The following is a 13,070-nucleotide window of genomic DNA, read 5'->3' as shown; positions in this document are numbered from 1 at the left end:
TTTCTGCGTTTGATTTTCGTGACTGTTAAGGTTGAAATACTTGAAATTTCATATTAACCGAGTTTACACTGAACTTGGTCCGACATTTTATTTTTTCGGTATATATATAACACAGATATTACTTCGTGGTATGTGAAAAGATACAGGTAAAAATGTCATGTTGGTGAATTAAGACGAGACAGGCTCTTTCTTATCTATTTGTAAGACAATGCGCGATCTATTACTGAACATATTCCGACTTTTTCACTCAGACAGATGAAATACAACCAAGTATACAACTCGATCGGCGTACTTCTGTTAATATCGTGTCTCACATGTCACCCGGTCCTTGCAAAAATGTTTTCTATTTTATTTCATGCACATTCTTTAAGATGGTCACTTCCAACTGCGATTATGATTGGATCATCACCTACATTCATAACATTGTGGGGTGCAATGAGAATTCTGACATTATGTTTGCCTCGTCGCATTTACACATCAGCTGATGACTGCCTCTACTCACTGTATCAGAAGCTGATCCTGTTTTTCTTCCATACTTATACTGGAGCAGAGGTAAATAAGGCCAAATTTTCAAATTGTTTAAGAATTTTAAGTAGATGAAGCAATGAATGAATCCGTATATATATGATAATCACCAGTAAAAAGTTGTACCACTTACAAAATACCAAGCATACCCCTCGATCGACTTACTTATGTTAATATGTGTTGTTTTGGTGTATTTTAACTGATTACAAAATACGGGACAGTCAAAGACATGGCCCACAAAGTCTTAAACAATGAAATGCGAAACATGTGTATAAAATAAATTATTTTTTTAAAAAATTATTTTCTTCATCTATTTATTAAACAGTAGCCATTAAACAAACTTAAGTAATTGTGGTGTTATCTCATTGCCTAATTAGTTGCATAAACACTGAGACAATCAACTAACAGTTTGACACCACTATTGAATCAGTTGTATAAACACTGCACTTAAGCATCAACCCCAGCAAGCAAAAGACGTTGTACCAACGTTGTACTGACGTTAGACCCTGACGTTGGGTAAACGTTGGCAGAAGGTTGGATTTGAAAGTTTTTTAGACGTCAGAAACCGACGTCTATACAACGTAATAAAATGACCTTTATCCAACCTTTTCTGACCATAATCCAACCTTTTCTGACTATTATCTGACCATAATCCAACCTTTTCTGACCATTATTTGGACATAATCCAAACTTTTTCTGACCATAATCCAACCTTTTCTGACCATTATCTGACCATATGCAAACCTTATCTGACCAAATTTTCTTACCATGATTTAACCTCATTCAAAACTTTTGGAATATGATTTTTTTCATTTTGAAGCTCTTTAATAGGGTTAATGAATAAGCATTCTTATGATTTTAGCAATTTATTTTATACTCGGAATCACAAGACTTAGTACAAAAACAAGAAATGTGGTACTATAACAAATGCAAGATTTACATAATATTTTTTTTGAAACTATTAAACTTGACGGTATGTAACTTTAATAATGCTTTCATGTATTAATTAAGGCATGTTTAGAAATAAGATAAACAAAATCCTTCTTGAATATTAACACTGACATTTTATATAGCAAAACATCCATGCATGTGTTTTTTCTTATATCACCACTGAACTGATCACTCTGAGTTTGGGATTTTTCAATCATCTATCCAACTCACTGATTGTATATTTGTCTTTGTATTTTATAACTGAAATCTAGATCTGAATGTTAAATGGAACAATATTCTGAATATTTTGTTATAACTATAAATAGCAATGTTCATGTATCTTCATTAGTATTCTAGCTTCTTTCGTCCTCCTACATTATGTCGATCTGGGGCATACTATAAGCGTATCATTACCGTCTCCAACCTGAGATCTCATCACACTTTCTGAAATTAAAAAAAATAAAATAATCAGTTTACAAGTGCAAGAAATAAATCACTTATACATATTAATAATTAAACGAAAATTCTAACAAAAAACTCTCCAACTACTTAAAAAAGATACTTATTATTTTTAATTTAGTTTAAACCATGTAGTTTTCGTGTACCTACTGTATATATCTATTAATTTTGATAAAAAATGGCTTCGTGAATTTCATTATAAAATCAAGGGTAATAAGATCACTGTATTTCTATATATATATATAATATTTTGAAATATATACCTGTCACAAAATCTTTGGTAAGGTTTTCATTTTTCTTTTCCTCTAAATATTTCATCTTCCCTCCTGAACTTTTGACACATGTTGAATTATCATAATTTTCACAATCTGAAAGACGAAATATAATCGTTTTAGAAATTTAACCATGTGGTGGAAGGATGTTTGTCTAATACAATAGGCAAAATCAATTACTATTAATCTTAGTTAACTCATAAGCGCATGAAAAACTGATATAACAAATACCAAAATGAAATTAATTCTACTCCCGCAAAAATTGATATTGTTATTTTTTTATATTCAATGTACTTTGTACAAATGCTCATACAACATCAAAAGAAATTCACATGTTACTGGTCATTTTTATAGATATTAATCTCTGCCCAGCATGATCAGGTCTGCTAAGTGTATATAGGACAGACTGGCTTAGTGTAAAAACGTTTTATGATACGAGCATACAACTTGTTGATAAGCAGGCTAATTAAACAAAACTAATTACTTTTATTGATTTATAACTATGATAATGTGTTTTCTGATTGATAATATGTTGTTTGATTACATTAATAAAAAGATAGCTAGTCAAATACAATGTGCTTTCAGATATATCTTACCAAAGTCGTATCATTTACATGAATCATTTTCATAATATAAGAGACACATGGTATGCTAACAGTATGGGTAAAGTACTTCAATTAACAACGAATAGTTTAACAACTACACAGATATCAAAATCAAACTGCATCTGATACATGTGTAAATGACTGGCCCCTCATATAAGGGAAATTCATGTTGATAAGAAATAAGAAAAATTTTATTTACCAGCATTTGAATAATAAGAGTCTTACGTATTGCATTTAACTTTTTATTGATTTCAATTGCTAGGATATTTCCTACCATTGATTGTGCATTAATTTGGCATGGCGATATAGTGTGGGAAAATGATCCGGTTATACTGTTCTATAGCAAATGATAAAGTGTTCTTACGGGAAACAAAATTATTTATCTCGCGAAATCACGTTACATTAAGTTTACCAGTCAAAACATTTCAATGATCAAATAAACCATCGAATCCATGCAAACATGCGGTAAAATTAGCATTTTGAAAAACAATATATAATGTTTGCCTACCTTTTTCTTTTGTTTGGAATATACAACTTTGTCTGTCAACCCGTCGTTTTTTTATCCGCCAATACAATTGAAAAATTAAAAATATCAGATTACCGATAAGTCCACAGCCAAATTCGAAATTTACTAAATTATTTACCACTATAAAAATGAAGCCCTCAAAAATGATAAACAGCTCATTGTAAATTATATAAACACTTCTTAGAAACTAATTCGAGGAGATGAGATATTATTTAAACGAAAATATAGCAAATATTATTTCATACTGATCTGCGTCTATCCGTTTACAGAGCGCCACTTAATATTCGAATATCGTACGTTAGGCCACCCACGTGATACTGTTGTTTTAATGGAGAAAATAAATATATAATGTTCCCTTTCTAAACTTAAACTTAAAATTTTCGCTGTTTATGCTTTCATTTATATATATAATATTTGGTTTCATAAATTAAATTCACCTATTGTCAGATTACCGACCAAAACCCGACGTCGAGTCGACGTCAAAAATGAAACGTCTGTTAGACGTCGGGGATTCAACGTCGATTTGACGTTTGTATGAAAAGGTCACCGACGTCGCGACCCAAAATTCAACGTTGATCCAACGTTGGGTCAACGTCGGGTGTTTTGCCTGGGAACAGTTTACTAATGAGTTGTTTATTGGACCATTAAAATATTTTTTGACGACAGGCAATTTAAACACAGAAACTTCTCCATAAGTTTTGTTTATATAATAATGAATTTTTGTCACAAAAAAATGATTATACATGACCAAATATTGAAAAAGTCCCAATGCTTCTAATTTAATTTTAAAGATATTTTTTTCTGATTTCAATGGCCATTTAAACTTTTTTGACATTTATCGCAAAAGCACTATACTAGCATTAAATAATTTAAACAAAATTTTTATCCCATGTTAAAAACAAAAAAAAATGTTATGCTTTTAAATTAAAAAATTGCCTTATTGAGTCCATGTTTACAAAAGATCAAAAAATATTTTTTCTTTAAGTGAAATAATGTGATAATGCCACATATGAATCAAAGAACTTTGAAAAAACACTTTTTCAAAAACAACAATAAAGAAGATAAGATAACTGAAATGATAGAACTTAAAGTAACTGAGTTTTTAAGTCATTGACAAAGAAAGTAATATCCCCCTTTTTAATTTATTTTTTTATTAAATTTAAGGTCTATTTTAGTTCAATTCAATTCAATATTTTAGGTCTATTTTAGTAAATCATAAGTATCAAAATAATTTTGGTATAAAAAAGGAGTGAATCGTCTTCAAGACGTTTCACTCCCATTTGGGAGTGAAACGTCTTGGTGTGAATCGTCTCAATAGTGTAACGTCTGTCTACCAGAATTCTATAACTATATATGAAATTTTCACTGTCAGCTCTAGTTGGCCGCCACCATTTACAATGTAATTCAATGATAATAGGCGGGCTATTCCAAAAACAGAACAAATCTCAACTTTTCGGATTCATAATGTTCCGAGTGAAAATGGAAGCTGTGCATGAAATGACAAATGACAGCTTTAGAACAGAAAAATGAAAGAAACTTTTTAAATGACTTTCCCGTTTAAAGGTTTTGCCTAATTTCATATAAGGCTAGACTTTAGGGAGCACTTTTAGAATCTGTCAGCAGCAAAATCAATGTTTTGAAATATTAACCCTTACCCAAAACACTAATATCTCCCTTTTAACCATGTTTTGAACGAAGTATGTACATGCATCGCATTGATGGTTGTGTAAGCTCTCAATTGATACAATACATATGTAAATCAGTTCAGTTTAGCTTTGACAATAGCTTGATTGACGCTATCTACTTGTGTTAATACATACTAAGCTAAAATGGTTGGAAAAAAGGTTTCCTTTCACTGACCAATTTGGCAAATATGGTTCTACATGTATATCAAGAACTGCTGTATTCTTGGTATACAGGCGAAAGACATATTAAATGAAATATGTCGTGTTTATGGGAACAATGAACTTTCTTTTTCATCTGTCTTAGTAAATAAAAATTAAGGGGGTCATCTTGTTTGAAATGGCTGTCTTGTTATCATAGAACCCTTATTTTACATGTCTGGAGAATTATATTTAAAATTCATAAGTATTGAATTTGTGATAATGAATTTGACACTAATAAGTAATACATTAGTAATACATGTAGATTTAATTAACTTGAAGATCAGCTTTTAGATATTGTTGGTGCTTTTTTTCGTGCAGAATATGTTAATCAGTATTAATTTATATAATACATGTATTTAGCCAGATATACATATCATACAATAATAACCATGATGGAGTGACAGTGTTGATTTTTTTTTTCTTCCTCGATAGGTGCAGGTGTATGGTGATGTAGAAGCGTTGTTAAATGAAAAGAAAAGTGTCATCTTTATCTGTAATCATCAGTGTACTGGTATGAACAGCCTTTTATAGCATATTGTAATGATTTTTAGCTCAATTTAGAAAAAAAATTTTATAGAGGTATTGTTACAGTCATGTCGGTGTTGCCGTCCCAGTCTGCAAACTTGTACCTTGATCATAACTTTTTAAGTTCTTGGTGTATCGCCTTCATACTTTTGAATTTTTTGAAATAGCACAATTTTGTGCTTCATGTAAAACTTCCTTTAGGTGGGGAACGTTGGTAACTCTGTTACAAATTCTTGTTTTACTAGTAATATTTTCATTTTAGTTATTAATATTAAAGTTGATTTTTCATTGTTGTATTAATTAAACATAATTAAAGAACTGATGAAATTGTTTATTTACTTCCTGAATTAATCATAGTTCATTTTGAAGTTTCAAAAATAATATTTTATAATGATATAAAAGCTATATCACATGAAAAATGATATAACTTTGTGAAGGATATGAAACAACAAACCTGTTGTGAATTAATGATTGTATATAATTTGTATTGTGTTACAGTTGATTGGATTATAGCAAACATGTTGGCATCGCCACAAAGTTGCATTGGAAGAATCCGGTATGTTCTTAAAGATGGTCTGAGGTTCTTCCCATTGTATGGTTTCTATTTCAGACAGGTAAGGCATTTCTTGCTCTTCTCCCTTTGTTATTGTTATGGTGCATTGAATTTTACATTTCGAAAGGAGGCTATTGGTGCATAGGGTTTAATGCCACACCCATACTGTTTAATCATGCTGCGATTTTATATCTATTAATAATGTTTTCTACTTTATTTTCTTTTATTACCTCTAAGATATTACTAAAGAAGAATGATACCACATGTCCCTTTGTACATTATTTCAGTCACTTGACTTTCCTCAAGATAGGGAGGGGGTGATTCTCTCATGATAAAATCGGATTTAAGATTGTCTTACTGTTATGCTGTTGTCTTATGCTTTCCCACTATAAAGTTTTTAACATCGGCCAATATCGTAATAAATCGGTCATTTTTCACAAATTTCGGTATTAAATAATTTTTAACCATTAATAATTGGAATTTAGTACCTAGCGATAAAGGGTGGGTGATTGTAAATAATTTAACTCCCAATATTTGAAAAGAAAATAATATTCCCGAAATAACACATTTTCAACAATATTGGACAATGTTAGAATTTTTTGATGGGAAAGCATTACAGTAAGACTACTTAAAGCCAGCAAGCAGCCATGTATTCAATGTCAGCAACCATAAAAGAAGATAAAGGGACTAATTTTATAAAAGGGATGACTTAATTGATAGGAAATGTCACAGATGAATAACTGCTGTCTCTTTTCCATAAGAAATCATATGCTCTGATTTGTCAGAGCTCCGTAAATTTATAACATTGAAAAAAATGCATTTTTAGCTCATCTGTTTCGAAAAAAAGTCCCTGTGGTGTTGTGGTCGCCATGCAAAAAATTTAGTAAAGCCCATTATTCAAACATCTTGACAATGTCACAACATGAAACTTGCTTATCATGACAAGGTGCAGTTCTGAGACAATGGGCATAATTCTGAAAGTAATGTTTTTTGAGTTATGCCCCTTTTTAACTTAGAATTTTTAACAGACAAGCATTTACAACACATGCTGTGGTCTTGTTTTACTGTGAATCCAAATTGAAATGCTTTTATGGAAACAATTTCTAACGGCAGAAAAACATGAATAATAAATGTATGCTTTAAATTTGATTTTGCATTACTTGCAGCATTCGTGTATATATGTGAAGAAAAGTGGTAAATTTGATCAGGACAAGGCAGAAAAACAACTTGCTCAGCTAAAAACTAATGATATTCCAGTGAGTATATGTTTTATGTTCATTTTTGTGGGTCATAATAAACATTTATTTCGTCAGTAATTTTAAAGATGTGTCAAAAGATGCACACAATAAGGAATGTATGCATAAATCTTTTCACTTTCCTATTAGAAATACAAAATGTACTAAATTAAGCAATAGCAATTAATAATGCTGGGGAGAATATTATATTAGCATTATTTCATGCCTGCACTGGCACCTGAGGAGAACCTTTGACATGCCGTAAGCAAGCTGTTTAGCTGAATAGCTGAAAGAATCCAAAGTCCCTGTCAGGATTTGAACCCTCAGTGATAAAAGGCAAGTGGTTTGAAGTCAACAGCTTTTACCACACGGCCACTTACACCCCTTGTAAAACACTATAAAAAAAAAGAAATTCAAGGACCTAAAAATGACTGTGTCTTAGGGATGCAAATTTCTTACCTTCTAACACTTATTCAGTCATTTACACCCCGTAATAAGAAACCTTCATTAATGTCATCTCTTTATATTAAACAAGAATTCTCTAAAGGATATAAAAAACGTTCTTACATATTGTTGGTAATGTTTTATAGGTTTGGTTAGTGATTTTTCCGGAAGGTACACGCATGAACCCCGATTTACCGGATGTGATTGAAAGAAGTAAAAATTCTGCCATAGAACAAGGTTGAAATCTATTTCATTCTCCTTTTTTACTGATATTCGTGTCATAAAGATTAAAGTAATTTGATATTCAACTTAACTTTCCTTAGTGATGTATAGATTTCTTGTTTTCTGTGAGAAATTGTTTTTAAAAAAAAAGGGTTAAAGTTTACAAAATTTTAAAAATGTTCCCTAAATGAAATCATTCTTTTTAAAATTTTTCCGATTTAATAATGGTTTTAAAAATATGTTACCTTGGTTTTTTTGTTTAGAAAAATTTTTTTTTCAAAAAAAATTAGTGGGGAAAAATTTTTCGGTTTTTTTAACTGATAATATTTTCCCATTTAAAATTTTTTTTAAATGATAAAAAATTGCTTTTTCCTTTTTGGGGTTTACAAGGGTTGAACCATAAAGAGCCCTGGCCCGTTTTCCCAAAAATGGGAAAAGGTTTTAAAAATTAAAGGTTTGAGAAGTTAAAGCACCATGTAGATGCCATATATGATGTTACAATAGGTTACAGTGATTCTATTGATCCAGAGACTGGTTGTAGAATTGCTGCACCAGGAATGACTGGTATATATTATTTCAGTTTTTGTGTCGCCTTGAAAAGGTGACATATAGGGGTTACTTTTGTCGGCGGTGTCGGCGGCGTCTGTGTCGTTGTCGGCGTCCCCTAAAGCTTGTCCGAATCATAACTTAGTCACTATAAGTCTGATTGACTTCAAACTTGGTATGCATGCTTCTTTCAATAACGCGAAGTGCAGTGCACAAGGACCGGTACCCTGCAGTTCTTATTTTTTTTGAGTTATTGCCCTTTGTTAATTTTCATACTTTAATTTTGTCCGGGCCATTTCTCTTCAACTAAAAAAGCTATGGACTTGAAACTTCATGGGATGATAGATCTCATTATTAAGAAGTGCAGTGCACAAGAATCGGTACTCTGCACTTCCTAATTTTTGAGTTATTGCCCTTTGTTAATTTTCATACTTTATTTTTGTCCGGGCCATTTCTCCTAATGTATAAAAGCCATGGACTTGAAACTTCATAGGATGATAGGTCTCATTAAGAAGAAGTGCAGTGCACAAGAACTGGTACTCTGCATTTCTTATTTTTTTGAGTTATTGCCCTTTGTTTATTTACATACTTTAATTTTGTCCGGGCCATTTCTACTTAAGTATAAAAGCTATGGACTTGAAACTTCATAGGATGATAGATCTCATTATTAAGAAGTGCAGTGCACAAGAATCGGTACTCTGCATTTCTTAATTTTTGAGTTATGGCCCTTTGTTAATTTTCATACTTAATTTTTTGTCCAGGCCATTTATCCGAAAGTATAAAAGTTATGGACTTGAAACTTGATAGGATGATAGATCTCATTAAAAAGAAGTGCAGTGCATAAGAACTGATACTCTGCATTTCTTATTTTTGAGTTATTGCCCTTTGTTGATTTTCTTACTTTTTTTTTGTCCTGGTCATTTCTCCTCAAGTATGAAAGCTATGGACTTGAAACATCATAGAATGATAGATCTTATTGATAAGAAGTGCAGTGTACAGAAACTGCTGCTCTGCACTTATTATTTTTTTAGTTATTGCCCTTTTTTAATTTTCATATTTCATTTTTGTCCTGGCCATTTCCCCTAAACTACATTGTTCACAAGGCGACACATCCGACTCGCGGAGTTCTAGTTAAAGGGTATAGTTACTGTTACACCCTGCTCACTGTAAGCCTCGAAAACTGGCAAAATCACTGGCTACTGGAAAATTTGCCACATGATACCTATGTCACGCTGTTATCGATGATACCTTACCAAACCCCGAGGAATTATCATTCTTTTAATCACTCAGGAGTGCCTTCTTGCTGGCCACTCTCGGATTATAATTAGCTACTTTTCTTCTTCTCCAAGCAAATTTAGGTAGCACCAAGTTATATACTTGTGTGTTGTATGAAGATTTTCAGCCTTTATGGTGGAACAAGACATGGGTGTTTATCAGGCAGTTATCAAACTGCATTTAGTAGTAACAACCAGTAAGGCAGAAAGATGACTTTCTTACATTATTAATATGAAGAAATAGCATTTCTATTTTACGATACAGAAGTCCAAAGGAGTAAATTAGTCAGTCAGCTCCAATCTGCAATGTAGACCCCAGATAATAAATTTGATCCACGCCATGGCAAAAGTTTAAAAACCAACATAGTGCGTTTAGGACCAGCATGGATTTAGACCAGCCTGCACATCAGATCAGGATCCATAGTGTTCGCTACCAGTGGCTTTACTTGTAATAGGGTTTTTGTAAGCGAACAGCATGGATCCTGATCAGACTGTGTAGATGCGCAGGCTGGTCTGGATCCATGCTGGTTGCAGACACACTACGTTGGTTTTGTCATGGTGCGGCTCATTAATTTTTTTTATGATTGCTATTTGATCTATAAAAGCAGCATTTCATTGCTCAATAGTAAGTTATCTGTGGTGAATTATTTATTCCAAATATAGGGGTATTTTTTTACTACATTGTACTATGTTTAAGGGACACTAAAGTACACAGACCCTAGTTGTCAGTGAATTGTTTGTAGGTGATACACATTTTTTTCCTTTCCAGAATTTTTATCTTTAAATAATCCTGGAATCCATTTACACTTCAATAAAGTTCCTATACAAGATATTCCTATGGAAGAAACAGATCTGAAACAATGGCTATTTTCAACATTCCGCCAAAAAGACAAGTATGTGTTTTATTTATTTTCCACCAATTTGTTTTATATCCTGTTTGGAGTCCAGGGTTGCATTATGATGGTGATGTCTGTCAGTTGACTTTGTTATTTTCTTGCTTTTTTATACAAGTGGGGTTTTTAAACAAATAACTGTAAACATTTGTTATTTTCAATGTCCCCAGGTAAATGACATTTCCCAAAGGGGTCTTTAAAAGTATAAAAGCGTTTCCCGTAATTATTTAAGAAAAAGCTTTTCAATTTTTTGGGTTAAAAAATTTAATTCTTTAAAATGTGTGAGTCAAAAAGGGAAACCCATAAAAACATTGCAGCTTTTCCCGCTCTTTTTTCCCTTTTGGGGTTTTACAAAAAAAAAATGTCATTAAAGGCTTTTTTGGGTTCTGCAAAAAATTCCCTGTTTCAGATAAAACAAAATGATATTTAAAATTTTTTAAAATACAAATTTTGTACTGTTTTAAACCCGATTAAAAAATAAAAAGAATTGCTTTAATGTGTAAAATTTTTATGCATACAAGCACTTCATTGCATTAAAGAGTGTTGTGATTTCAGTACTTGGTACTGATGTTTATTTGATAATATTCTGATAACATATCTTTTATTATTAGGATAATCTATCTCTTCAATGATTTTAAGTGAAACAAAACACAGATATCACAATGCATGGGAACTGTTTCCCTTTGAACAAAAGAATGAGTTATTTGAGTACACTATACTTAGCCACTTAACTAGATATATTCTATATTAAGACACATTGGGATTTCCAAGATTGTGTGTGGCAAGCTAAATACTGATGGGTAGAAATTGATGTTATGTGAGTGTGCATATTAAATGAGTATTTTAGAATAACTATGATTTTTGTACAGGAATGACTTGCAAGCCAGAAAGGGTTTTCTACCTATTGAAACCTACAAAAACTTAATATCATTTGATGGGCATTATCCAGGCTCTTCTTAGCCAGTCATTTGTGTGCTCAAGAAATTCATAATTATACTTGTAAACTTTTACTTTCTCCTGAACGTTTTGATAATTTTTATGTGAAAATTGTCATCAGATGGTGATGATTATAAAATATTTTACTTTTTTCAGGTTAATATCACATTTCTATTCAAGTCTTCCAGAAGAGCGAGGTAGATTTCCCGGACAGTCAGTTACATTAAAAATCCCAGCATCCTCTACTGTGCCGTCATTTCTTTTCTTCAGTTCTTGTTTAGTGTTCTTACTAAGTAGGCCAGAGGGTAGAACGTTTTATTGGAAGACATATGTTTTTGGGACTATATTAGGCTGTCTGTGGATGTGTATAAGATCTTGATCATTTGTTATATTTTTATATGCCATGAGTGATAGATTCTACAGGAAAATTTAGTCATTTGTTTCTTTTGATATTCAAAAGTTTTATTAAAAAATTAAAAAAAAGGTATGGTAACCTTATTGAAAGTATATTTTGTTTTGCTGGGGATTTAAATTTATGTTTTAATTATCTCAACTATTTAAATAGAAGAATCTGGAGAGCTTTTATACAATTTTTAAAAAAAATACATGCAAATCATGTCAAAGATCTGCTATTAAAAGTGTATTTTGTTTTGCTAAGATGCATTTATTTGGTACATGTCATTGATTATTACGGGACCTTTGTTTTTTTAAAAAAAGGCGGTTTGGGTTTTAACACATTATTAGGAAATTTTAGATTAATCACGAAGGCGTCACCTTTGGGTTTAAATTTTTGCATGAAATTGGTTTCCAAAAATACCGGGGGGCCTGGGCACTGGCCCTGCTAAATTCGATGACTGTTGGTTGAAACACACTCTTATTTGAGGGCATATTAGGAGGTCAGTATCCAAGTATCCATATGTCAGTATAACTCTGACATAGATTTTGATTTTGTATTATGTCCCTTTTTTGAACTAAAAAAGTTTTACATTATCCAGGCTCTGGTTTGACTATCAAGCACTGAGAATAGTCAAGCATGTTGTCATACAGACATGTCTTGCTCAAATTATTGTTTCCTAGTTTTTAAAGCAATGTTTTAGTATATATGTATATGATTGTATGAATTTTTATTTACTATCGCTCTATAATATATATATATATATATATGTATTGTGTATATATAAATATACATGTATTGTAAATATAGTAAATAATTAATTTTGATACAGCTTGAAATAATGC

The 13,070-nt window shown here is 31.6% G+C and overlaps 1 protein-coding gene across 1 annotated transcript; it reads left to right on the top strand.

Annotated features, from left to right (window-relative positions):
* Positions 1 to 227: 227 nt before the first annotated feature.
* On the top strand, positions 228 to 12,495 carry LOC132755569 (1-acyl-sn-glycerol-3-phosphate acyltransferase epsilon-like). The gene is made up of 9 exons (XM_060746455.1): positions 228 to 552; positions 5,636 to 5,714; positions 6,227 to 6,342; positions 7,448 to 7,537; positions 8,107 to 8,197; positions 8,284 to 8,287; positions 8,637 to 8,746; positions 10,772 to 10,895; positions 11,988 to 12,495. Exons 1-9 carry the CDS (start codon positions 256 to 258, stop codon positions 12,208 to 12,210), a joined length of 1,134 nt encoding a protein of 377 aa, XP_060602438.1. The 5' UTR covers positions 228 to 255; the 3' UTR covers positions 12,211 to 12,495.
* The last annotated feature ends 575 nt before the right edge of the window (positions 12,496 to 13,070 follow it).

Source organism: Ruditapes philippinarum, unplaced genomic scaffold (genome assembly GCF_026571515.1).
Source record: "Ruditapes philippinarum isolate M1 unplaced genomic scaffold, ASM2657151v2 ctg2146_1_1_1_1, whole genome shotgun sequence".
NCBI lineage: Eukaryota > Metazoa > Mollusca > Bivalvia > Venerida > Veneridae > Ruditapes > Ruditapes philippinarum.
Note: the sequence above shows the minus strand (reverse complement) of the source record. Positions and strands in the feature narration are given on the sequence as shown.

Bases quoted from the DNA above. Each gene is read 5' to 3' on its own strand.
- LOC132755569 (XM_060746455.1), top strand. From the start codon at position 256: ATGAAATACAACCAAGTATACAACTCGATCGGCGTACTTCTGTTAATA. The intron at 8,747-10,771 runs GTATATATTATT...TTTCCTTTCCAG, and splicing joins TGCTGCACCAGGAATGACTG to AATTTTTATCTTTAAATAAT. The intron at 10,896-11,987 runs GTATGTGTTTTA...TACTTTTTTCAG, and splicing joins ACATTCCGCCAAAAAGACAA to GTTAATATCACATTTCTATT.